General features: G+C 39.2%; 1 protein-coding gene across 19 annotated transcripts in view; it reads left to right on the top strand.

The window, feature by feature from the left end:
- Positions 1–26979, top strand: part of Atp2c1 (ATPase secretory pathway Ca2+ transporting 1) — a 120639-nt gene that overhangs the window by 44613 nt on the left and 49047 nt on the right. For 12 of the 19 annotated variants that reach the window (XM_042281538.2, XM_076576967.1, XM_076576958.1 and 9 more), the window contains 6 exons: positions 13945–14055; positions 17303–17419; positions 19437–19526; positions 21698–21733; positions 24905–24966; positions 26121–26229. In XM_042281538.2, coding sequence (XP_042137472.1) covers positions 13945–14055; positions 17303–17419; positions 19437–19526; positions 21698–21733; positions 24905–24966; positions 26121–26229 — 525 coding nt within the window. Of the gene's footprint in view, positions 1–8213; positions 8314–10512; positions 10618–13944; positions 14056–17302; positions 17420–19436; positions 19527–21697; positions 21734–24904; positions 24967–26120; positions 26230–26979 lie in introns of all 19 variants that reach the window. The other 7 variants (XM_076576957.1, XM_076576954.1, XM_076576955.1 and 4 more) reach the window with 2 other exon arrangements.

Below are 26979 nucleotides of genomic sequence, written 5' to 3'. Positions count from 1 at the left end.
TCAAGATTTTGAAGAGCAGCATACTTTTCCATAGTGGCTGTGCTATTTTGAATCATATCTGTGGTGGTTTGAATGAGAATGGCCCTCATAGGCTCGTGTATTTGAATACTTGATTCCCAATTAGAACTGCTTGGGAAGGATTGACAGGCGTGTGTCACGGGGGTGGGCTTTGAGGTTTCAAAAGCCCATACCAGGTCCAGACTTTCTCTGCCTTGACTTGCGGATCAGATGTGAGCTCTCAGCTACAGCCCCAGTGCCGTGCCTTCTTGCCTCCGGCCACACTCCCCATCGTGATGATCGTGGACTCACCCCTGGAACTGTAAGCAATATCCTGTAGATGTAATTCTAAACAGTCTTATTAAAGAAGAAACACAGAGCCAAATAAAGAGTTAAAAGCCCAAGAGGTCAGAGCTTGGCCCTAGCGGATAGCCTTTAGCTTACCAGCCGCTGCTGTCCTTCCCCTGAGAAAGAGACCTACTTCCTGTGTGTCTGTATTTTTATTGACTTTCTGTTCTGCCTTCTCATTGGTTTTAAACCCAACCACATGACTTTTTCGTCACTGCCTGTCTATACAGACCTCCAGGTCTCGATGGTTGGTATTTGGATTAAAGGCGTGTCACCAAGCTGGCTGTGTCCTTGAACACACAGACTCTGCCTGCCATGTGATCGGGTTAAGGGCGTGTGCTACCACTGCCAGACTTCTGCTAAATGACTTGATATATTAGCTCTGACCCCCAGGCAAACTTTATTTATTAACATACAAATAAAATCACATTTCAGCACAAATAAAATATCACCATAATATCCTGTTAGTTACTTTTGCACAGCTGTGCACAGATTCTCAGCATAACTTGAAGGAAGATGTATTTTGGTTCCTGGCTTCAGAGGATTCAGTCAATGTCTTTGGCTTCATTCACTATGAAGGAGGAACATGTGGCAGAGGAGGCTGTTTACTTTATTGCAGCAGGAAGCAGAGAGTGAGCTAGGATGGAATTAGGGATCGGATACAGTTTTCAGAGGCATGCTCTCAGTGCTCTCTGCCTTCCAAGTAGGCTCTATGTCCTAAAGTTTTTAGAACCTTCCTCCAAAACACTTAAGGGTTGGGACCAACTATTCAACACATGAACTTGTGGCAGACATTTCATAATTAACCTATAAAACCACCAGTGTTCAAGGACCCACTGACACTTGGGTTGTACTTTGTTATTGTTTTGTAATAATCTTTATAGGTGTGAGATATCTCACTGTGGTTTTTATGCAATGCCCTAATAATGATATTGAGCATATTCATATGCTTATTGCCCATTAATATATATTCTATGAAGAAATATTTGTTTATATGCTTAGCTTATTCTCTAATGGAGTAACTAGCTTTTATACTTACTGATTTACTAAGAATTCTTTTTCTGTTTTATAGATTAACCTGTTGCATATCTACAGTTTGTAAATATTTTCTCCTGTATCATAGGCTTTTTCTATCCTAATAGATTTTCTTCTCTGTGCTTACAGATTTTGCTATTTAGTTTGATGAAGTCCCATTTGCTTATTTTTTGTTACTTTTGTTTTTGATGTTAAGTGAATGAATTGTTAAGACCAATGACACAATTTTCCCTCTGTTTTCTTTAAGAGTTTTACAGTTTCTGATCTTAAGTTTGGGTTGGGATTCCATTTCTGTAATATTTATATGGTGGATGATGAGGAATGGATTTATTCTCTTGTACTGCACATTAGCAGTTTTCCTAACACCCTTCCTACTGAATATTTTTGGGATCCTTGTTGAAGATCCAATTATAGTATATGCACAGACTTATTTCTGGACCCTGTTCTATTTCAGTTTACACATTTCTTCTGGGTTATTCAATTTATTAGTGGATAGTTATTGATAGTAGTACTCTATGAGTTATTTGTGTCTACAGGGTTATAATGATTCTTTTTCATTTCTGACTTTTAGTCTTTTTTGTTCGTCTAGTAAAGGGTATGTCAGTTTTATCTTTTTAAAAGCCGACTCTTAGTTGATCCCACCCATTCTTGTTTCATTGTTTCTGTTCTAATGTTTGGCCTAACTTTGCGCTCTCTTCTTCCTCCCCTTCCACTCATCTTCTTCCCTTTACCCTTGTCTTCCTCCCCTTCTTTTTCTCTTTTCTTTGTCCTCTTGTTCTTCTTGTTGTTCTCTTACACAAAGGCTCCTGTTACCCAGGCTGGCCTCAAACGTTCTGTGTAGTCAGGTACGACATTGAATGTGGTTTCCCTGCTTCAGCTTGGGTTTTGTGTACACTGGACAGCAGTTCACCAGCCAAGCTATATTCTCAACTGTTTTTTCTGTTCTTGAAGTATGAAGTAAGGTTGTGTGAGACTTTTTTCTTTTAAATGTATTATTGCCATCAACCTCCCTTTTAATACTACTTTTGCTACATCCTGTAAGTTTTGGTACCGATGGATGAACTCTGACAGTAGAATGTATATAGTTGATTTCTTATTGCATTGTTGAAGAAAAAAGTTCAAACTTTAAAGTATACTAGGAGGGACTTTTATTGAAGGGAATATGTGGAAATTTTTGTTATATTTAGAGGTAATACAGCAAATTGAGCTAAATTTTATAAGGGTCAGTGATTTTTTTTGTCTACTGTATTTCATAATAGGGTAAAACATATATTGTGTGTTTGTCAAAGAGAACAAAGAACAGTTCTATATATCAGTGTAGTGAAATTGCCAACATTAATTCTAGGGTTAAAGAGATGGAATGCTTCAGAAAAAAGATGTTGCCACCATTTTAAAACTTCGGTTGTGTAATGGACTGGATGTATAGAAAGGAAGATTGGTGGGATTTTAGCAGTAACAGTATTTACTGTTTTTATCTTTTTTTTTATTTGAAGAAGATGTTTAGCATTCTGACTAGCAAGAATTGGCAGATTAGCTGGAATAGAGGAGAAAGATAAAGTTGTAATATGTGGCTAACTTTTTAATCACCCTAAAGAGAAACTCTTAATTCCTCAGTCTTCTGTCCTGGTTACTACTAATGTGTTTCCTAGTTAACACAAGTGGGATTATACGTGTTTCTTTTGTGCCTGGCTTATTTCAGTTCACGTAGTATCCTTTCAGAGTTCATTCTTATTATGCTATGTGTCAAAGCTTACATCTGTTTTATGAATGGAATACGGTTATGTACCATATTGTCTTTATTTATTAATCTGTGGACAGACAGGGTTGTTTCCACGTTTTGGCTATTAGAGAAATGCTGAAATGGACCTTAGAGCCCAAGTATCTGGGTCTTTTTAACTGTATTGGCTATATACCTAGAAGCAGAACTACTGGTATATATATATATATATATATATATATATATGGTTATCCTGTTCAGCCTTTTGGTGTCATTTGTTTGTTTTTTGACACAAAGTGTCATGCTCTGTTGGCTAGGCTGGTCTTGTACTCTGGACATAAGTGAAACATTGTACAATTTTTTCATCATGTGCTTAATTACTGAATGCCATAAAGTTGACAGAATTATGCTTAATTATTGAGTACCATATGGTTAATAGAATTAGGTATTAGAGTTCTTTCTTAAAATACTGTCATTCTTAAGAATGACTCAAAATATGGAACTCATATAAAAGATTGCTAAATTTTATTAAATGAAAATGAAAATTCTGTATGTAAAAGAAAGGCAGTAGAGCTGTCAGGAGAAAATGTCTGCACTAGATTACAGATAAAGAGTAAGACACCTAATATGTAAAGTGTTCTAACAATTGAAAAACTGATAAATGTTCAAAGTACATAAAAGATAATTCCTGTAAAATACTAAAGTCAACTCTGCATGTAAGAAAAATAGTTCAGATTCACTCAAAGCATTACAAGTCAAAGTACAAAGAGATGACAAGTTTTAGCTTTCCATTAGTGTAGTGGACTAGCTCAGCGACAAGGCTCCAGGAGAACAGATGTTGGAAGGAGAGAACTGATGGCGTTAAGTTGTCCTCTGACCCCATACATTTGCTGGGATGTGTGTCCCATGTAGAGAATTTGCCCGTATTCAATAGACTCTGCAGAAGGCATTCACCCTTGTCTTTTGTCTTCCATCCAGGAAATTTCTTGAGCTAGACCTTCAAAATAAAATGCATGTTTTGTGGTTCATAGTTTGCAATTGTTGATAAAACTATGGTTATTTAAAAACTTGAAGTAGTAAGAATAAGGGAGCTTTTTGAATAGTTGAGTGATGCTGGATATATATACTATTAAGTAAAAAGAAGGTACCTACGTTGAGTGTTACCCACAATCAAAGAGGAAGAAATTCATGTACCTTATCTGTGCGGAAGGAAACAGAGGAAGGATGTGTTAGAAACAGATTGGTTGTAGAGAGATAAAGAATGGAGGTGGGGGTACAACACTTCTGTTTTTGAGTAGTTTTTACACTTAGAAGTAAGTTATGTTTTCAAGATTAACAAAGATGGTGTGTGTGTGTGTGTGTGTGTGTGTGTGTGTGTGTAAAATTCTTAGCACTCTGTAGCAGTGCTCTAGAATCCATAACACTTCTGAATATTACTTTTCAATAAAAGGAACCAAAGCTTGCTTGAGAAATGGTTAAGTTCAGTGCTGTAGCTAAGAAAATAGAAAGGTAATCTTGGAACATCTTGTGCTGGAAAATAAGGAAGTTCTCAAAAATTGGTGAGCACAGGTCAAAAGGACTTATAAGCCAGTCTGTTCAGTGCTTCCTGTGGGCCACAATTGGGACATTTTGAGCAATAGGATGATTGTGTGATGTATTATAATCCATAGAATAATAGGAAGTTCATGACATAAAATGGGGCTATATGTGTGTTTAAAGCCACACACAGAAGTAGGAAAGAAATCTGAGGAGTTCATGTTAATTTGTGTAAACAGAACAATTTATAATAGTACTACTGGAAATAAGTATCTATTCATCAAAGTATGATACAATACTTGATATTTTGCATAGTTTCAAAGTAACTAAGTATATGAGTTGTATTAATTATACATCCCCAAACAATAATTTGATAGCCAAAAAACCCCAACCTCACAGGTACTGTTAACAGGACAATCACATTGTGTTAGTATGCCTGAGCTGCTGTGTGCTTAAACAAAAATGACTTTCCTACAGATGTAAGGCTAGAAGTCCAAAGTTACCTGGTTACAGCACTGGCCTCTGCTGAGACCTCTCTTTCTTGCTTTGTCTTCCATGGCTTTGTCTTCTGTGTGCTTACACTTGTGCTCTCTCTTCTTGTAGAGCCACCGTCATCTCTGTAATGACCCCATTCCTAACACAGTGACATTGAAGTGCTGTTACTAGTCACACTGGAAATTAAGGTTTCAACACAGGAATTCTGGAGGGCCAGAGGGACACAGTTTATTCCATAGGAAGCTGTAAGTGGACGTTTGTCTGGATTTCTGACCATAGAAAAGAAAAATAACAATAAACTTCCCTTCTGATTTTTCATGGGCAGCCAAAGTTAAGCATTGATCTAGTTTGAGAATCACCACATTCCATCCTGCCCTTTAGATTGTCAGACAGAATTTTTATGTTGGTAATTTTGTCAGGTACAGTTGGCAGGCCATCTGTCAGCTTGAATACTATAGAAACACTTGTGGATGTTCCTGAATATTTTGAAATCTGCCAGTCTCTAGACACAGGTGGCCTTGGCCTCCTTCACCCATGCATTATTTCGTAATAATGTATTCACATGGCCTTTGCCATGCTGTGCTAGCATTTCCTCGTGGAGACTTGGCCATTCTGAGATACTTGTTGACCACTGTTAGTCCTGTGCTAGGGTGTAATCCTTGAAGATGAGACTTGACTTTCTGTTTGCACAGCTGCCAGTAAAACAGTGTTTGGTGGCTACACACCTTTATCTCAGCCCTTTGAGTGGATTCATAGCTTTGCCTGTTCTTTGTAGAAAACATCTGTAGTCACAGGTGACGGAGGGTATTTTTCAGATCAGTTTTCATCTTTTGTGCTTCCAGTGGAAGATCATTTAAAAGGTGCAGGTCAGTTTCAGGATAATATTCCCTTTCTGTTTGCTGCGTAATTGCCTATTAAGACAGAAAAGCCTACTGATTTTCCCCCTTGTTAGTAGTTTTGGTGTTATTAAGAATTTTTTAAGGTTGTGTGGCTGGGTTGTTAAGAAAAGTTATTATGAACTTTTCAAGGTTGTGTGACTGGGTTGGTGTCCCAGTTGCTCCACTGGAAGTCTTGCCTGGTCACAGGAGATGGATGACTGGTTCAGTCTGTGTATCCAGTAGTGCTTGGAGTCTTAACTGGGGTCATCCTTGTAGATTCCTGGGAGTTTCCCTTGCACTAGGTTTCTACCTCACCCTGAATTGCTCCCATACAACCTTTGACCTACAGTCTGTCCTACTCATGGCATGTGCTGGGGTTAGGATGGCACAGAGATTGTGGGAATGGCCAACCAATGACTCGTCCAGCCTTAGACCCATACCATGAAAGTATTCCCACCACCGACACTGCCTAGAGTGCCAGGACTTAGAGGCTGTCTGACCCAGAGACCTAGGATAGAACCAAACACGCCTGGAGAAAAAAAATGTCAGCGTAATGATGCCTAATGATATTCTGCTGTACTCATAGATTGGTGTCTAGTCCAGTTGACATCAGAGAGGCTTCATCTAACAACTGATGGAAACAGATGCAGAGACCCACAGCTAAGCATTAGGCCAAGCTTAGGAAATCCTGCTGAAGAAAGGGATGAAGGATTGTAGGAGCCAGAGGGGTCAAGGACACCACAAAGAAAAACAAAAAGAAATAAAGAAAAAAAACAAAACAAAACAAAAAAAACACCCCATGTAATCAACTAACCTGGGCTCACAGGAACTCACAGACTTAATTGACAACCAGGGAGCCTGCATGGGACTGGTCTAGGCTCTCTGCATATATGTGACAGTTGTGTAGCTTGGGAGGGGGGGGGGCTGTCTTTGACTCTTTTGTTGCCTTTTGGGACTCTATTCGTTATATTGGGTTGCCTTGCCTTAATACAAGGGGAGGTGCTTATTACTGCAACTTGATAACGCCTTGTTTTGTTGCTATCAGTGGGAGGCCTGCCCTTTTCCAAATAGAAATGGAGCAGGAGATGATTGGGGGGGGAGGGGCGCAAAAGGGAGGTGGGAGGAGGGATTGGGAGGAGAGGAGGGAGGGGAAACTGCAATTGGGATGTAAAAATAGATAAATAAATATGAAAAAAAAAACTTCAAAAGATACCAAGATGTCAAAAACACGGTTAAACCCTTCTGAAGAGGAGATCTAGAATGGGACGAGGCATATGTATTAGTGTTCCCTGGAATTTGAATACTTCTTATATACTCTGATATACACCTTCCATAAACAGTTTGACTTTTATTCCTCTTGAAACTAAAATAGGTATTTTTCCCTGAGGGAAGGAACTCAGAAGATAAACAAGTTGTTTCTGGTCTCCCAGCTGGAAAAACAGACATGGAATTATGAATTGAACTTGATGTAGTTTGACCTTGACTGTAGTGGTGGTTCTCAGGTACAGTCCCTGGACCAGAAGCATCACTACCACCTACACCTTGTTAGGAATGCATCTTCTGGGTCTTACTCAGATCTGCTGCTTCAGAAGTGCTGAGGACTCCAGTACAGTGACTTGTGCTTTGTCAATTCTGCTGTTGCTTACTAGTAAGCAGTGAGAGCAATGGACTGAAGGATTCTCATTTCCTTGTCTTTTAAAGCTGTAAAACTCTTTGCTAAAATTTAGCTTTTTGTTGAAGCAAGAGTCCCTGTATTTGACTTTGGGGGAGCCTGCTGTGTTGTCCTGTCTTCAGCTGGAAGTGTGGTTTGACACTTGTTACACCGTGCTGTTATCTCGTGCAGTGGAATGTGGTACAGTGTGGGCAGGAGTGGCTGGCTCCTCAGTCAGAACATTAGTGAAAGGAATTTGTGGGCGTGGGGTTAGGGAATTGTTTGGATATTTTGGGACCAAAATTTTACTACTTTTAATGATAATGTATGGTCCTTTCTGTATATATTGTTTGCATCTAGCCATCAAAAACACAAAGTCTACCTGGATTGTATTCATATATGTAAGCTCTGTTACTTCTAGATCAATTTATTTATGTCCTACGCTTTGGACTTTGATCAACAAGCAGGTTTTTTTTTTTAAGTTGGGATCTCACGTAGCCCAGGTTGTCCTTAAACTTTCTCTGAAGTTGAGGATGGCTTCTTATTTCTATCTCAGGGGTACCGCTCGCTATTCCAGGTGTGTACCAGCATGTGGTTCTAGAGATCGAACCCGAGGCTTCCTACCAATGAAGCTGTATCCCCAGCCAGTAAAGCAGGTACTTTTGAAACGGAGTAAGTCAGCTTGGTTTCTGGAGACAGTGTGGACTTCAGTTCTTGTTTGGACCTGTGCTCATCTTGTTTCTATTCTTCTGTCTATAATACGCCTTCTTCACATGCATAAAATGGAACTGTGTTTCTGCCCTGTGAAGTCAGTGATTATTAACTTTGACTGCATGTTAGACTCAACATGGAGAATTTTAAAAAATAAATATGTTTTGGTTCCACTTAAGACATAATTGCTTATGCTCTCTGGAGATGGTGACTGCATAGTTATGTTTACAAAAACCATAAAAGGCCCGGGTTTTAGCTCATTTCTATGGATGCAGTAGAGTATGGCAGACCTCATAGGCTTAAACAGCAGACATTTATTTCTCTAGGTTCTGGAGGATGTGAGAAACCCTGCCTGGAGGTGGTGCATAATGTAGTTCCAGGAGAGGGCTTCCTCTGCTCATCTCCTCACATAGAGGGGAAGGGAGAGGTGTTCCTGTCTCTCTTTGTCAGGCATTAAACCCACCTTGAAGACATTATTTTCAGAACCCACTTAACTTCCTAAAGGGACTTCCTAAATTCCTTCACTTTAAGGGGTTGGGACTTCAATGTGAGTGTTAGGGGCACAGTTCAGTCCATAGCAGCTTCTGCATGATTCTGATGTGTCAGATTAGAAACTGGTATGTAGCAGGGCTTACCATTAAAAAAAAAAAAAAAGAAAAAGAAAAGAAATTAAATCTTGTACTCTTTGTAAAATGAAATTCTGGCTTCAGTGGAACTCTGAAGGAGTTATATAATGCATATAAGACTGACATTTAATTATTTATACACTAAATATTTGAAAGGTTCTGCAGTTTTTGATAAGTGTGCTTGTGTGTGTTTGTGTTTTACTTGATTCTTCTCTTGAATTGATTTCCTCTGTAGGATGTAGATCATGGAAGGAGCGGCTGTACCTGTGGGCTTTGGTTTGTAAAAAGCTTGTTTGTTACATGAGTTAGTGGTTCAGAATGTAGTAGTTTAAAAAATGGAAGGCTCCGAGGAGGAGATTTAAATTGAAGCTCACGTGCCTTCCCCATACCTCACTGGAGTTAAAACCAGTCTCAGCTGCAAGGCGGGCTCTACCACTGAGCTACCCTCCCTCCAGCCATTAGGATACATGTGAGACTAAAGAGGAGATAAACGTGCTTGACAGTTGAGGTCATAAGACAGTGACTTCTTTAAACAGAGTGTAGCAGTCACAATAGCTCTGAAGATGCATTTTTTGTTTGTTCTGCGAGGCAGGTTTTCTTTGTGTAGTCTTAGCTATTCTGGAACTCACTTTGTAGACCAGACTGGCCTTGAACCAGAGATTTGCCTGTCTGTGCATTCTGAATGCTGGGATTAAAGGCATGCACCGCACTACCTCCTGGCTTGAATTTGATCTTTTTATATTTTGTAATTTTCAAAATTAAACCCCAATTTATTCCAGTGCAGTAAATATGTTAGAATGTAATTTTGAATAGCATGTGTCTACCTACCAAGTTTTTGGGGTGAACTAAGGCAGATGCTCAGAAGAACAAACTTAAAAACTGAAAATAAAATTTCTCAGATAAAGACAGAGGTTTTCCAGAAAGTTCCTGGACTGACTGGAAGATTATAAGGTATTAAAACTGTGTGTCCTGGACTCAGTTTGTGTTAATATATGGGATAATGAGATCGTTTTCACCGGTATGGTTAGTTTCTGTCCTTTTTTTATGTAGACAAAGTCAGCATTACCAATATACTTATCTTTTTATACTTATACTTATCTTATCTTTTAAGATATGCTTCTTGTGGGGTGGAGTGTCACATGCTTTTAATTCCAGCATTTGGGAGGCAGAGGCAGGAGGATCTCTTGAGTTCAAGCTAGCCTGGGAGAGAGAGACACTCTCTCTCTCTCTCTCTCTCTCTCTCTCTCTCTCTCTCTCTCTCTCTCTCTCTCCCTCCCTACACACACACACACACACACACACACACACACACACACACACACACACACAGTCACACACAATCTGTCCCTTAGATTAGGCTGAAACCAGGATTTCCCAGGAATGTTAACAATATGCATCCATGCATGGATAAGCAGCTGATTGAATGTTCATACTCACAAAACAAGCTTGTGCACCATGGAGATCAACTTCCAGCTCAAATTTATTTTATGCCTCTATGTCTTATCTGTCCTTTCCCAGTTTCTTATCATGCAAAACCTTGTAAATACTGGAATGCACTTGTACCCGAGGCTGATTACTCAGTATTTCTGTCAATGAAATAAAGAGACTGGAACCATTAAACAGGTGTGTATGGTGGATATAAAAACACAAGTATGTACAGATTTTGCCAGAACCTTATGCATCTACTCTTTGAAGGCTGCTTACTTTCCAGATCAGGTTGTTTTGCCCATCACCCTGTTATTGATCCCTAAAGCAGGGTGAGCATTTCTACTTTTGTACCTGGGTCTTCAGAATGAGTGTGGAAAGTGAATCTGATTGAGAACAGATGGAGTAAGCTTACACTGAGAGGAAGTTTCGGTTGTCAGATTCTGTCTTTAAGATTGATTTTTGGCATTTTTTTTTTTAAACAGAGAAAGCAGCATTCTCTTGGAGGAGGAAGATGGGTCCTGAGTAGAAATTACTGTGACTGCACCTGAAATTTGATAGGCTTGCCCAAGAGAGAAACAGGCACTCAGATCACCGAAGGACAGTTAGCTACTGTCTGAGGCACACAGTTCCCATTCCTTGGTGTGTTGTAAAACAAAAGCATGAAGCTCTTCCAGTTCTTCCTAACATGAGTCTCATTTTTGAGAAACTCATGGCTGCCTTCTCTATCTCAACAGTGAGCACCTCTGCACTCAGGATGCTGCCTCTTCATGGTCATCAGTGGGGCCGTTGCTCTCCTTCCTCAGTGGATTTCCCCAAGTGGTTCCTTCTTTGGGGTGGCGTCTGTTTTATGTTCTGTTTCTGTCTTAGAGGTGCCTCTGTTAAGCAGTTAGGGTAAGGCATTTGCAGACAGTTTCCTCCAATGGGCAGCCTCCGTTCCTTCATGGAGGTCCCTCATGCCTTGTTGCTCATTGTCTCCTTGTTTCCCGATGAGTGTCTGTTGCTCTTTGCCTCCCTGAGTGCTCACTAGGGTGATGGCAGTAAACTCCATCCAGCATTCGGGGCAGGGCTTGGATGGTTTGCTTTCTAGTTGCTTAGTTCTTCACTTGGGAACACACTCGAGACAGTAGCTGTGGTTACAGTTGGAGTCAAAACAGCCTTAGAGAGATGTCATCACACCCCTTACTGTCTCCTCCTCTATTAACTGAAGTCTCACTGCTTGAGATTTTCAGCTCGTTTGGGCCAGTGGAATGCCCTCGAAGGGTTTTGTATGAGAGTGCTTGTAAAAATGCAGACCCTTTATAGGTACCATTTGCCAGAAGATTACTTGAAAATTTTGAATAAGACTCTTATACTGTGTATTAAGTGTTAGTTAGCCATTTTAATAACTTTGTTTTTTTTCTGTTGGGGGCCTAACCCAGAGTCTTAAGCATGTTAAGCATATAGCACATACTCTACCACTGTGCTATACTTCCAGCCAGTAGCTTAATGATAGAATACATATTTTAATTGGAACATTATTGTAAGTTTAACTTATTTTGAAAATTAAGTTCTGTATAGACATGCATGGGCTGATGATACAAGTGGATGAATACATATAATAATTGAATAGTTCATGTGCTTTCTTGGTGTGTGCATTCATGTGTGTGGGTGCATGATGTTTGGAGGACAGACACCAGCCTTGGGTACAGTCTACTTTGGCTTTTGAGGCAGGGTGTCTCACTGATCTGGAACTTACCAGTTAGAGTAGGATGATTGGCTCGAGGAATCGCCTTCCCACCTCCCTGGTTCTTGGATTCTAAGTGTGCACTGCTTCACCGGCTTTTCTGTGGGTGCTGAGGACTGAACTCAGGGCCTTAAGCTTATAAGCAAGCAATGTCCTAAGCTGTTTCTCCAGCCTGCTGTCCTATGGTTTCTTGTTACTGGTGGATCACATGTTACAGTAGTTGAATTCAGCATCGATAATCAACTCCTGTTTCTGTTTTATATACAAATAAACTAAGGTTCAAGAATTTTAGAAATTAATCTCACTGTTATGTTTAATTAATTTAACATAAATTAATACATTAATTTAGAAATTAATCTCATTGTTATGTTAAATACAATTGATCTTTAAAATTTTTGTGTGATCTTACAAGGTAAAGTATAATAGGTTTGGTTCTCATTACATTTTCTCCATATTTCCCTTGAGATGGTTCAGTAAAGGCCTGTGTTAGTTTGTTTCATGAATTTGAAACTAGGGCATTTCAGTGGTTCTAGGAAATTCTCAAATTTAGTCTGTTTTTTAGTTTTATGAAAATATTATGCTACAAAATAATTTCAAGGCTTTTCATAAGAGTAAGTCAATCTATAATTTCCTCAGAATTTTGTCACTAACATTTCTTTATTAGAAATGAAAATTATTGCTACTATTTGCTTTAAGTTATTTAAACATTCAGTAATGCCTTTTTAATAACTGAGATTAGGAAATATGTATTCCTCTCTAGAAGTATGATTATGATGATGGAATACTTTCTCCCTCTCTTAGCTGTTTACTTGCTCTTTGGGTTTGTTTGTATTAAATCAAAAGAATTTTATACACACAATAGTAGTGCAGTGTATAGATACTAGTAGTAATAGAATTGTCCATTATTTTTTGATCTCATTTGTTGTTTTAAAGAATAGTTACTTAGAAATTTTAGGAAATAATTTTGTCCTGAAAATATTGATCATTTCAGCTTAGAAACCCATGTCTTAGCAGGAACAGAGGTCTTTTAGTTTCAATATTATTTCACCAGGTGGCTTGGCTGTTTGGCAATGGATGCTTTTCTCAGTTTAAGTAGCGAGGTGCCTATAGCTCCCTTTCCCTCCTTCCGGTCTGTATCTGTAAGGATCTCCGTTTAGGACCAAGGCAGATCTGAACTGGATGTTTGTTTCTAGAATTGGGAGGACCACTGTTGATACTTGGAAACTGCAGCCTTCATCGTTGCTGCCGTGTCTGTGACTGCCTCTGTTCCTGACCCACTAGCCAGCCTGTGCTGCCTCTGCTTGTCTGGTCTCGTGAGCGGCTCCGTTTTCTCCTGGTTTGAGGAGACTGTTAGTCTTGCATGCTGTTGCGGTGTGTGGAAGGGTACCAGGTGTCCTGAAGAGGGCGTGAGCACGGGAGCACTAAAGGGGAGAAAGCTTAGCAGTTCTCGTTCCTGAATTAAACCTAATGAGTTTATAGGATTATGATTGTGCATAGTCATCAGAATCTGCCAGGAAAGACATCTGTTTTATTTTTTAATCTTATGTTGATGGAGAAGTAATATCTTTAAAATATGTAATGTGAAGATTTTGTATTATACCATGTGTGAACAGGTATCCAAAGTTTGCTTTCAAGAAACTGTTAGTATCAAGTTGTCTTAGATACTCATTATTAATCTGAGTATACTTTCCTAAGTGGAAAATAAGTTGCTGTGAATATTAGGATTTTCATTTATTACTCTGGACTACATTCTAGTTGTTTAGTATATTCAAGTAATTTTCCTTTGTTTTTATTCCTAGGTTGCACGTTTTCAAAAAATACCTAATGGTGAAAATGAGACAATGATTCCTGTATTGACATCAAAGAAAGCAAGTGAATTACCAGTCAGTGAGGTTGCAGGCATTCTCCAAGTAAGTGGCTGGTGAGAAGGAGGCGGAAGGTGTAAAGCAGCCATTTAGATGAAGTCAGTGCTGACCTATTGCATTTTCTTCGCTGATAGAAGTACTGGTCTGTGCTGTCTAGCAGAATAGCCCCCGGTTACATGACGACACGACAGGAAATGTGGCTAGAGTCATGGAGCAACTGTGTTTAAGGAACGGCGTGTGGTGGCTGGGCAGTACAGCTCAGGAGCAGTAGTATGGCCAGCATCTGCTTGCACTGCTTATCAGGGGGAAAGTAATTAATTTAACTAGTACCATAGTGGGGTTAGGATTTTTTGTTTGTTTGTTTTTCCCAAGACAAGGTTTCTCTGTGTAACCCTGGCTGTCCTGAAACTCACTTTGTAGACCATGCTGGCCTTGAACTCACAGAGATTTGATTGCCTCTGCCTCCCCAGTGCTGGGATTAAAGGTTTTTGCCACCATGCCCAGCAGGATTTTTTTTTAAAATAGATTTTTTTTAAGGTAAAGTGAAAGCTAAGTACAAGTGTGGGTTTTCAAATAAGTATTAATTATGTAATTTTATTCTCTTCCTAATTTTAAAAAGTACTGTGTAGTCAAACATGACAAGAGAATTTTTTTTCCTCTTTTTTTATTTTATTTTACAATACCATTCAGTTCTACATATCAGCCACGGGTTCCCCTATTCTCCCCCCTCCCACACCCTCCCCTTACCCCCAGCCTACCCCCCATTCCCACCTCCTTCAGGGCAAATCCTCCCCCGAGGACTGCAATCAACCTGGTAGACTCAGTCCAGGCAGGTCCAGTCCCTTCCTCCCAGACTGAGCCAAGTGTCCCTGCATAAGCTCCAGGTTGACAAGAGAATTTTTATTTAGCCATTTTAATTGTTGTTTTAAAAACACTGGTATCCATTTTGAGGGATTTTTGTTTTGGTATATTTATACTTAGTTCTAAAACCACTTATTTTAAATATATTTACGTTTTAGAAAACTTGATTACTGAACTGTTGCCAACATTGCTGGCAAAGGAAATTAGCTGTTTCTGAGATGTTGTAATTTCATTTTTTCCCCCACCCAGAGCCGAGAACTGAACCCAGGGCCTTGCGCTTACTAGGCAAGCGCTCTACCACTGAGCTAAATCCCCAACCCATAATTTCATTTCTTGTGATTGTTAAAATCATGAGAGTAACTGAAGGACTTAGATGATATTGCCATGTCCCAAGAAAAATTGTTAACTGTGTTATTTTGAGTAATTTAAGACACCCAAGTTTTCATTCTGATACAATAACATAATCTAGAAGCAAAAGAAAAAAAAATCTCGGTGGTTTAATAAACACAGAGAACAGGAAGGACATTTGTAGCCCACTGAATATTTTTTTGGAGACACTAATTTTAGAAAAAAAATTAAAGACCAATTAAAATACATAGGAATTATGGTTTCCTTTTATTATTCCTTTGCTTCCTAGAAAAAGAAAAACACTATCTTGTTGCTTATTGAGATAGTATTTATATAATATCAGTGTGCTTTAAAGAAGTTAATCTTTGAGATTTTCATGCATGGGTATAACATATTCTGGTTACACTCACCCTCTGCCCTATCCTATTCACCAGCCTCAGTCGTCTTCCACCAGATCCCACCCACTTCTGTGCCTTTGTTTTTCTTTGTGGCCCACGTGGTTTATCTAGGACCATTCGGGCCTGAGTGTTGCTGTAGAAGAGCATGGGTGACAGCTCACCAGTGGCAGGCAGCCTCTGACAACAGTGACTTCTCTGTCACCTCCTGACTGCCCTTAGCCCCTGGGCAGGGTGCTGCCCCACCCTGACTCCTGATTGCGTGTTTACTGACACAGGTTGCGCAGGGCCTCATGAGTGCCATGCCTCTAAGATGCTGTTTCTGGGCTCTCCTCTCCTCGATTGGCTCTTATGTCCTGCCCTTTGTAGCTCGAGTTTTCCTGCCTTGCCCACAGTGAGGACAAATCTTTGTCACCCGCCAGTCCCACAGCCGCTCAGACCCAACCAAGTAAACACAGAGACTTATATTGCTTACAAACTGTATGGCCATGACAGGCTTCTTGCTAACTGTTCTTATAGCTTAAATTAATCCATTTCTACAAATCTATACCCTGCCACGCAGCTCGTGGCTTACCGGCATTTTCACATGCTGCTTCTCCTGGCTGGTGGCTGGCAGTGACTCCTTCTGCCTTCCTGTTCTTTTATTTCTCCTCTCTATTAGTCCCGCCTATACTTCCTGCCTAGCCACGGCCAATCAGGTTTTATTTATTGACCAATCAGAGCAACTTGACATACAGACCATCACCCAGCACAGCCAAGTGCAGACCATCTCAGACACCTGCACTCAGGCCCGTGGTCCTAATCATCCTCTATGTGGACCTGCTGGGTAAAGCCATGAGGAACCCAAGAACCTAAGGGGTGATTTTTGGGTGTCCTGTTTAATGCTAGACACTCAGAAGTCACTTAGTCTCAAGACCATGACCAGCTATGAAAGTTCATTTACTGTTGCTTGTGGCAAAGAGAAGATCAAGTCTGAACATAGCACTAGTTGGTGGATATAAATAAGTATTTAAGAGGCAGTTATTAAAATCCATTTATCAAAATATGAGTAAGTTCACCTTACACTAGTTTTAAGTGTAGATTTTGACAAAGTGACCACCACTAATAAAACAAGCTCTTACCCTGTAGCTCAGACTGGTCATCTAGAACTCCTGGTGTTATCTCAGGTTGTTTTCCAACATGAGATAATTCTCCTGCCCCAGCCTCCTGAGTATGCAAGTGTGAGTAGTGTAATGGTATTGTGAGTGTGAGCCGCCATGCCTGCTAAAATACAGAACATTTTTGTTGTTCCAGGAAGCTTTTCCATGTCCCTTTATAGTTAATCTTGTCTGAATATTATGGCTGCGGGTCCCATATAAAACCTCTGGGAGACGTTCTGTGATTAGTAGGGCCTGGAGAGATAGCTCAGTGGTTAAGGTCACACACTTCCTGTTCTTGCAGAGGACCCAGGTTCAGCTCCCAGTACCCCCACTCAGTGACTCTCTATGTATGTGACTCCAGTTCAGGGGATCTAGTGCCCTCTTCTGGCCTCTACAGGCAATGTAAGCATGTGTTACATAAAACAGGCAGACTATTCATATACATTAAAAAAAAAGCTTCTTTTAATGTGGTCATATACTATGTATTCTTTTGTGTTTTGTTTACTGTCTGCTAACATTTTGAATAACTTTTAATGTAAAATTTAATAGGCTGATCTTCAGAATGGCTTAAACAAATCTGAAGTTAGTCATAGGCGAGCCTTCCATGGCTGGAATGAGTTTGATATTAGTGAAGATGAACCACTCTGGAAGAAGTATATTTCTCAGGTGAGACACTTTCCCCTCCATCTCTGCTGTGTAACTTATATGACTTTTATGGTTGTGAATATCCTGAGATTGGCCTACAAAGAAATCATTTTTACAGTGTTTCCCCCCCCCCTAAAAATTTACATGTAAAGTTGGAATTTCTATAGTTCTGACTCCTCATTTGATTTTGGCAAAAGACTGACGAAAAGTGAGTGTAACTTAGAGGGCAGCATTTTCTGTATTGCTGGGTTGTCAGCAAACACGAGACAGTAGGCTCTTTGTGGATGCTGACCTTAGCTTCCTAGTTATGGGAGGATGATATATTTGCAGGGAATCTTGGCCAGCTTAGAAAATTATTAAATGCATAATTAAATCCTAACTACCAGGGTATAAGTTATACCTTTCTTATCAACTCTGTGATTTCCGTTGGCCTCCATGATGACCTCAGGAAATAGTAAACTCAGAGTAGATTATGGCCATTCATAATTATCTTTATTTTAATTTTTAGCAGAGGCTTACTATATCTTTAAAAATTTGGTAACAATTACATTAGTGTAAAAAGTTGAATCATTCTGTGGCTAGTTTTAACTAGTAAAGTTTGATCTGCTAAACAAAGAAATACTTGAGTGGAGAAAACTTTTGTGAAGGCATTGAAACGAAAGTTTGTATTTAATTTGTTTAGATGGCATCATCAGCTAATGAGATAAGCTTTGTGCATGTGGTTGTGTACAGTCGCCCAGCCAAAGCTTTAAGGGTGACAGGACTGTGCGTGCTTTGTTTCATAGAGCACTCCTGTTGATGGCTGTAACTTCACATTTACACCCCACCGAAAGAAAGCCCTAACATAGTTCGTTTGACCTATCATGCTTGACTTATCAATTGGCAATGTGATTGAATTGTTCTCTTTCTTGATCCTGCTATCCAAGCCAGAGTACCCGACTCTTGGGATTCCTGTAGGAGTTGAACAGTGCTTGGGATATAGTTAAGCATAAGTAACAGTTAACATCAAGTAGCAATTATTAGTCGTATAATATTGGATGGTTCTTCTTTAGGAGAATATTGAGTTTGTTGTTCTGTAAACATCTGTCTGGTACTCTCCTTGTGAAGTGGCATCTTAATTAGAACCATGGCAGAGCTTTTCTTAGGGGTGGCAAAAGGCTCTGCCATCAATGTGTGGTGGTTAGCAGCTGACATTAAAGAAGGTTCTCTGGGTTACCTAGTCCTATAGTCTCATTCTTAGCTACTACAGATTCCTTCATCTAAGGTTCCATTGGAAGATTATGGTGCTTAAAATTATTTTAAGTTACCACACAGGTGACAGCTGGAATCAAAGCCAGTTACTTTTATTCAACCATACACTGTATGGCAGTTATATATTCAACCATACACTGTATGGCAGCTATAGTTTTATTTGCTATCAGTCTTTAGCCTCAGTATTTAGGTTAAAAGCCATTTGTTTTTCTAGTTTCAGAAATTCAGGCACCTATCCTTGTTAAATTAATACAGTACTGCAAGCCAGGTGTGGTAATGCATTCCTATAATTTCAATACTGGGAAGCTTAGGCAAGAGGATCATGAATTTGAAGCGAGCCTGGACTACATAAAAACAAAAAACAATCAAAAATCAATATACTGCTACAGGTATATACATACTAGAAAGAATTAGCGATTTTGTTGTTGTTTTTGGAGACAGTGTTTCTCTGTGTAGCCCTGGCTGCCTTGGAACTTGCTCTGTAGACCAGGCTGGCCTCCAACTCATAGATCCACCTGCCTTTGCCTCTCCTAGAATTAAAGGTATATGCCAACACCCAGGTTAGCCAATTCTTTATTGTAAATATTGATATTTAATTTTCTTTTTCTGAAAAGGAACTGTTACATAGCTTTTAAGCATGAGCACTACTTTTTTTGTTGCTTGAAAATAAAGCATATATAGACTCTTGTAATTTCATAATGATGTCCTTTTTTGAAAAAGGCTTTATTGAGATAAAGCGGAATTGTCCTTCATATAGGAATGTTGAATTATTTGTTTTAACTTCCAGTTTAAAAATCCCCTTATTATGCTGCTTCTGGCTTCTGCAGTCATCAGTATTTTAATGCATCAGTTTGATGATGCTGTCAGTATCACTGTGGTAAGTAAACTCCTTTATTTTTTAAATTTTAAATTCCTTGGTTATTAGTATCAGTTGGGTTTGGTTTTACTTTGGAAATTAAAGTGAATCAAAATGAATCAGATTAAAAGATAATTATCTAGCTGTAGTAATTTTCTTTTGTTCTGGTTTTGCTGGAGGTCTTCCTGTGTTCCTCAGGCTTGCCCCCCTGGCCTCAGCTGTGCTGGTGTGTGAGCTTCCCAGGTAGCTGGGATTACAGGCGTGTACAGTCAGCCTCACACATAAGAAATAGTTGATGATTTTCTAGTTCAACAAAAATTCCTGTTGCTTTTCAGTTGAAAATATTTTGACTAACAATATGTCAAAACTATTTTAACAACACTGACTTTTTCTTGTTTCTGTATGCTTTTTGTGTTAATGGCAAATGTTACGATGTATAGGCTGTCAAAGCTCTAACACAATTGGAAGTGGCCTTAAGCTGTGTCAGTAGTCATTGTTGTCTTTCGTTGTCCTCTTTAGACAATTACAGCATCTGGGTTTGGGAATGCACACCACTAACACCAGCTATGCTGCTTGGGTGGCAGAGGGAGGATAGCAAGTCCCAGGGTATTGTGGGCAACGTAGTGAAGGAGACGCTTCCTCAGATGTCTAGAATGTTCTTGATAGAGGAGTAAAATGAATTTTATAATTTCCCCCCAGAGTATATATGTTTTTACTAGTCTGTGATGAATGGGAAGCATATAGATTGAAATACAGTAGCTGTTGTAAGGAAGGGCCATTGTGAGGTGAACCAGCCTTTTACTTATAGTTGGAAGTTCTCTTGTTCTGACTGCCCACTTCCCATTCTGGCAGCTTCTTCCAAATTATCACATAGAGACTTAATATTATATATAAATGCTCGGCAAATAGCTCAGGCTTGTTACTAGCTAACTATTAATTAACCCATATTTCTATTTATGCTTTGCCACGTGACTCCTGGCTTGTTGCCTCATTTTCTACGTGTTCTGATTGCTTGGTGGCTGGCTAGTGTCTCCTCTGACTCTGCCTTCTTCCTAGAGTCCTATGTTTTTAGCTGCGCCACCTATACTCCCTGCCTGGTTACCTGCCTGCCAGCTTTTTATTAACCAGTGAGAGTAATACATATTCACAGTGTACAGAAGGATTATTCCACAGCGTTTCCTTAAAAGAATAATGTTGCTAGTGATAAGAATAGACTTTCAAGTAGTAATTAAAGCTACTGTAAATTTTTATGTATTACCATGAATTTTAGATACCTTTCAAGTATTTAAAACTTTAATGACATTAGTAGTGATTTTAACAGTTAATAAGTTTAGAAATATGTCAGCATTTATACTTGAATAATTAGATAAACCAATATTTTCCAAATGATTAATGTCTGAGATTATCAAATTTCAGTAGGAAAAAGATAGATGAATGGATTCAGTTGAAAAAAGGTAGATAATAGAATTTAATGTGGAAGATTATGAAAAGTTCAATGACACAGTTTTGCATTTTACAATACTTACTTTAAGTAATGTTTGTTTAGTTTTAGTGTGGTAGATAAAAATGTCTGTATTCTGGAAAGGCAAATACTCCTTCCTTTACCAACTTTTTTTTTTGGTTTGAGGCTTGATTTTTTTTTTCTCTCATAGTTTATTAAATAATTCTCATGCTGCTTCTACCCAACAACGTACCGATTGGATTCCAGCTTTCTGTAGAAAAAGTAGGATCAAGATTAACTCATCAATAGAGAGAGCCCTTGCCTTGCCCACCATGTGTTTGACAAATCAGCACTAGCGGAATTTGGCCAGTTTTTTAAAACAAAACAAACTTTTTTTTCTAGGAAAAGCTATTTGTGTTAACATGTATCGGATTTTTAAATTCTTTCCATAAATTAGTGTGCAGAAATTAAAATTAAACAAGTAATTAATGTATCAACCATAACAGATGTTACCCACATAAATAAAGCTAGTCTTTAATTTGGGAGGACTTGGGTGGATTCAGAAAGTTTTGGAAGCTATCATGGGGATGGTTAGCCATTTAAATTCATATTCTTCCCTCTCAGGTCCTAAGACAAACTGATTTCTTAGTGCAAAAATCCATTCTCCTGGGACTGCACAGCCAGAGAGACACAATGTGGCTAAAAGTTATTTCTTGTTAATGCCTGATTTAAAAGGGTGTTTGTTTTTTAGGCAATACTTATTGTCGTCACCGTGGCCTTTGTTCAGGTGAGTAATCTGTTTTGCCAGGTTAATAGTGGTATATTAGTTGATTACTTAAACACAAATTAAAGTGATTTATGGGAAATAATCTGAACATACTGGGTGGTAGTAGATTCCTAGTAATTTATTATTTTAAAACAATTTCAGATAATAGCCATCTGTGGACAGTTGTGAGAAGAGGGCACTGCTTTGATTTAGGGAGTGAGATGAACATAGCTTTTTTTTTTTTTTTTATAGAAACAGATGGAAACAAACAAACAAAAAAAGCGTGGCAATATAAATATAATCCATTAAGTTTAAAAAAATTTTCCAGTAATAAAATTGGGCCACTACCCATTAGTGCTGAGTGTAGATGAACAAAGAAAAAGTGAGTATAAAATTGAGTGGGCAGTTTATCAGATGCCATCTGAAGAAGACTCGGTAGAATGCTGAGATTGGTTCTCTTGGTAACAGTGGACTTTTCCCTGAGTTTGTTTCCTAGCCTTATTAGTCTTGTTTGGTAATTAAAGTTATTTTCTCGGTATTGGTGATCCCTTACTCTTCTTATTTTCCTCAGAAGGGGTGATCCTACTTCCTGTTCATTATGAGTCATTCAAACACCAAAAGAAACAGATAAGAGGTCTCTTTTAAAGATGATTCTGAATAATGTGGAGGTGGTGTCATGATTTCTTTCTTTCTCAGCACTCAGGTAGAGGCAGGAGGATGGTCAACTCAAGGCCAACATGGGCCACATGTTAAAACCCTACTTTTAGACAAAGAAGAAGGGAAAGGAAAAAAGCCGAGGATGGAGAAGAGAGGGTCATAACACACCAGGCATGGTGTCAGGTTAGCAAGTGTAGGAATAAAACACACATAGGCTTAGTTTATAAACTTCTTTTATGTTTATTTAAATGCTTGGAACTTCTGTATATTTTAGAAGTATCCAAATTTTATCAGTCCTCAAAGTGAGGACAGATAAACAGTATAACAGTAGAAGGATTAATCTACTGTAGGGAGAAATGTAATGATGCTGTATGTCCCTAGGTCCATGCTCTGATTCTTAAATTATGCATTGTGTATAATTTATTTTCTGATGATTTTTATCACTGTCCTGGTGTCTTACAGTAGTTCCTGATACAGTAAGTTTCTAGTTCTGTAATAACTGAGTATAGGAGGCCAGCTGGAGTCTGATTACTTGGAAATTTATGAGCTCCTTTAGTAGACCACCGGTGTTCTTGTTCATGGTTGAAGGGTCAAGGGTGAGGCATCTCCTTAGGACAGAGTATTGCCTTTGGGCTGTTGGAGCTGGTAAGTGTATCGTCAGCATCCAGGCTGTGCATCATCTAAGGAAGTTACTCACTCCAGCCAAGTGAGTGGAGTGCTCTATACTGGGCCAGCAACTGGAGGCCTCTCGTGGACGCCTCACCCTGCATTGTGGCAGTCAGCTCCCTCTTGGGTTTTCACTAATATATAAGATGTATGAAAAGCTCTCGCAGCTTGCCTTCTTTGGAAAATAAAGGGCTCCCATCCTCAAAATACACCATAGAGTTCGAGTTTTAACATAATCAATGTGGAGTTTTACATGGAGTGGGTTATGTATTTTAAATGTAGCTGGGATCTGTTGCTGATGTCTCAATAGTGGTTTTATTTGATGCTGCATTAGCTGCTTTTTTCATTGTTGTGACCCAATATCTGACAAGGAGTAACTTGAGGAAGAGAGTTGAGTTTAGGGAATGTGTGGTGGCAGGAGGCAGGAGCTTGTGGTGGCCACTTGCATTTAAATCTGCAGGTAGGGAGCTGAGAGCCGGCAACAAGTGGGTTAGAATATAAAACTCGAAGGCCAGCTTTAGTGACCCACGTCCTCTAATGAAGCTCTCTTTCTAAAGGTTCTACACCTGTCAGATACAGCGCCCCCATCTGGGGACCAAGTGTTCAATCCCATGAGCCTATGGGACATTTTACATTCAATCCACAACAGCTGAGAAAGAAAAAGGCCTCTAAACATGAAAAGCTTCATTGTTAATTAATAAATATGTTTTTATACAGGTTTGACCCCTTTCCTCAAACATGTCTAAGAAAGCAACAAACTATTTTAAAAGCAAATTGAAAACCATTCTTCCCATCATTTTCCTTCTGCTCAGTCCTTCAGGTCACTGGCTACCCTGCGTTGTCATAGAATGACCCCTCCTACAACAGCTTTGCAAAGACAAAGACTGCTAGCTTCTGTTTGGTTAGTTGGTTAGTGTTTTCTACCCTTAGAGAATTTTTGTATAAAACTTCCAAATTCTTCACTGTGGTTGGTGGATTGAGAGGCATGCCTAATAATTTTTATATTTGTAGATTTTGCTTTCATTTGTCCCTCTTGTCTGGGCAGTGACTGATACAGTTCTGAGATACTGTTACCTAGAGTATCTCATTTGCATTCTCATTTGAAGCAGTTGATGATGGGTAGATTTGGTGAGTGCTAGCTCACATGGCAGGTATTTCAAGACTCTATCTTTTATTCCTGCTTTTGTCTCCCACCTTTAACTTCAGGCCAAAAGATTAGACCCGAGGAGGCCTTGGTGCCATATGAAACCCACTGCTAAGGGAAGCATAGGCTAAGTAGTGCAGCGCGCTGGAGATGTTTCTGACCCCAAGCTGTGGGTCATGTGCATGGCAGGTGTTTTGAGTTCAGAACAGCATCAGGGCCTCTCAGAAACTTCCTTTTCATATGATTCAGCTGGACAAGAAAAGGGAGCGTCAGTAGCAGCCACATTGTTATTTCCAAGCAAATTTAGTCTACAAACTAGTATAGTTAGTGTGGGCTTACGTCCTCAAAGTAAATATTACATATAGGTAAATAATGACTTCGTTGGTTGCTAAACCCAAATGTAAAATTATCTTAAAAATCAGGCTCAATTATGTTTACTTTATGTACTCTTTGGATGCAGTAATTGGCTTTCATTTTCTTCTAAGCAATCTTAGATTTGCACATTGACTTTTAAAATGTATAATTAGGAGTATTTAATTTTTATAATTTTTTGATTACAGTAATTTAGGGACAAGTTTTTATGGGTTAAGAATATAAAGATAAGTAAATCAAGATATGAGTTGGGAGAAAATTTTAAGTAGTAATGATTAATATTTAAGTCTAAAAGGACCATTTGAATTCCTTTGTGTTTTGTTAGTGTTAAATTCTACTTTTTCTCTAAATAGGAATATCGTTCAGAAAAATCTCTAGAAGAATTGAGTAAACTTGTCCCACCAGAATGCCATTGGTATGTTATTTTATTTGAAAGAGATTTTTACACCTTAAAAAACAGAAACTGAATGGCACTAGCACTGTAAGCATTGTTGTTCCAGCTTCGTTTTAACATAAAGAAGAGACTATTGAACATGACAAGAAAAAATCTGATCAGTATAGCTAACATTGCATTATTGATGGTTTTGCCACAGCTTTGTTCAACAGGCTTTTTTTCTTAATTGTTCGTGTATGTGCATGTTCGTATGTGTGAGTGGGCATGCGTGTGCTGCCAGGACACACCTGGGACGGTCAGAAAATTTCTTGAGGTGTTGGCATTCACCTCCCACAGTTTTTGAGGCAGATTTGTCTTGTTGTCACCATGTGTGCTGGCCCTTCCGGGGCTTCTGGGGCTTCTCTTTATTTCTGTCTTCCTGTAGGAGGATGGGGATGTAGCTGATGGTACTGTGTTCGGTTTGGCTCACTTGTGCTTTAAGTGGAGGCTCTTTCTTACGTGTGGAGCAGTGAGTGTATGTTGAACACTCTTCTAAGTAATTGATGAAAGTAGTGTAATGAAATATATCTCAAGATAGCCTCAGTGTGAACATTTGAATAGCTAATCAGGTTTTCCAATAATTTCCCCCTGTTACCTGTGTAATCTAATAAGAGCACACAGTATGTCAAATGCTTAATTTTTTTTTTTTTTTTTAAATTTAAGACAGGTCTTACTATGTAGCATTGGCTAGCCTGAAACTTGCTATGTTGACCAGGCTATCTTCAAACTCAGAGATCTGCCTGCTTCTGCCTCCCAAATGATCCCTAGCTTTTTTGTTTTGTTTTTAAAGATGAATTTTTAAAAATCATTTTAGATTATTTGTGTGTATGTCTCTGTGTGGGTATGTGCATGTGAGTACAGGAGCCTGAGGAGGCAGGAAGTGTTGGATTCTCTGGTGCTGGAGTTCTAGGCAGTTGTGAGCTGCCTGATGTGGGTGCTGGGGGCTACACTTGAGGCCTCAGCAAGAGCAGCATATGTTTTTAATCACCGAGCCTGCGCTCTGCGTTTTTATGTTTGACTTATCTCTTTGGAAGTAACAGTGTTTTTCTTAAGACAGGTTCACTGAAATCAAATGTAATCCTAAAGAGAAATAGTATGGTTTTTCTTACTGTGATGTTTTCTGTTTCATGCTACAGTGTGCGTGAAGGAAAATTGGAGCATACACTCGCCCGAGACTTGGTTCCAGGTGACACAGTTTGCCTTTCTGTGGGAGACAGAGTTCCTGCGGACTTGCGCTTATTTGAGGTAAGGTGAGGGTATGTGGATATTGATTAATGAAAGGGTTAGCAGTTCTAATGATGAACACATACTTTATTTAAAATATTTAGTATTCTGACTGAATAGTGACAAGTGTAAGCATATTCTCCCTCCCCCTTGATATATATCTGTTCTGTAATGTCTTTAGAGGTAACCACTTAGTCAGTTAGCATACCTTTATGACAACCTGAGGTAGGTACTGTAGCAGACAGAGATGATAGAATTATGTTGATTAGGGAATCCTGTATTTGTGAACATAGATCAGTATAAGATAGAACTCAGTAACCAGGTATGAAACTGAGAGAGGAGACATTACTTCTGACGTAGCAGCAGAGATGCCTCCTCACACAAGGTAGCCCTGGTAATTGAAAAACAGTGTGGGGCAGGAAAGGAAAAGAGTATTAACCTCTGTGAGGATACAGTAGAGGTGCTCCTTGACTCAGGGTGGGGTCATGTCTCCAAAGGCCCACTGAGAGTTTAAAATACCATGTCAGACATAATCGCAGGTGTCTAACTTACTTGAGGCATATAGTGCTCTGTGTTTACTGCTGACTCAGTGAGACTGTGTGTCTGACTCAGCGAGACTGTGTGTCTGATTCAGTGAGACTGTGTGTCTGACTCAGTGAGACTGTATGTCTGACTCAGCGAGGCTGTATGTCTGACTCAGTGAGACTGTGTGTCTGACTCAGTGAGGCTGTGTGTCTGACTCAGTGAGGCTGTGTGTCTGACTCAGTGAGG

Source organism: Peromyscus maniculatus, chromosome 7, assembly GCF_049852395.1.
Source record: "Peromyscus maniculatus bairdii isolate BWxNUB_F1_BW_parent chromosome 7, HU_Pman_BW_mat_3.1, whole genome shotgun sequence".
NCBI lineage: Eukaryota > Metazoa > Chordata > Mammalia > Rodentia > Cricetidae > Peromyscus > Peromyscus maniculatus.
The sequence above is the reverse complement of the archived record's forward strand: the minus strand, read 5'-3'. Positions and strand labels throughout refer to the sequence as shown.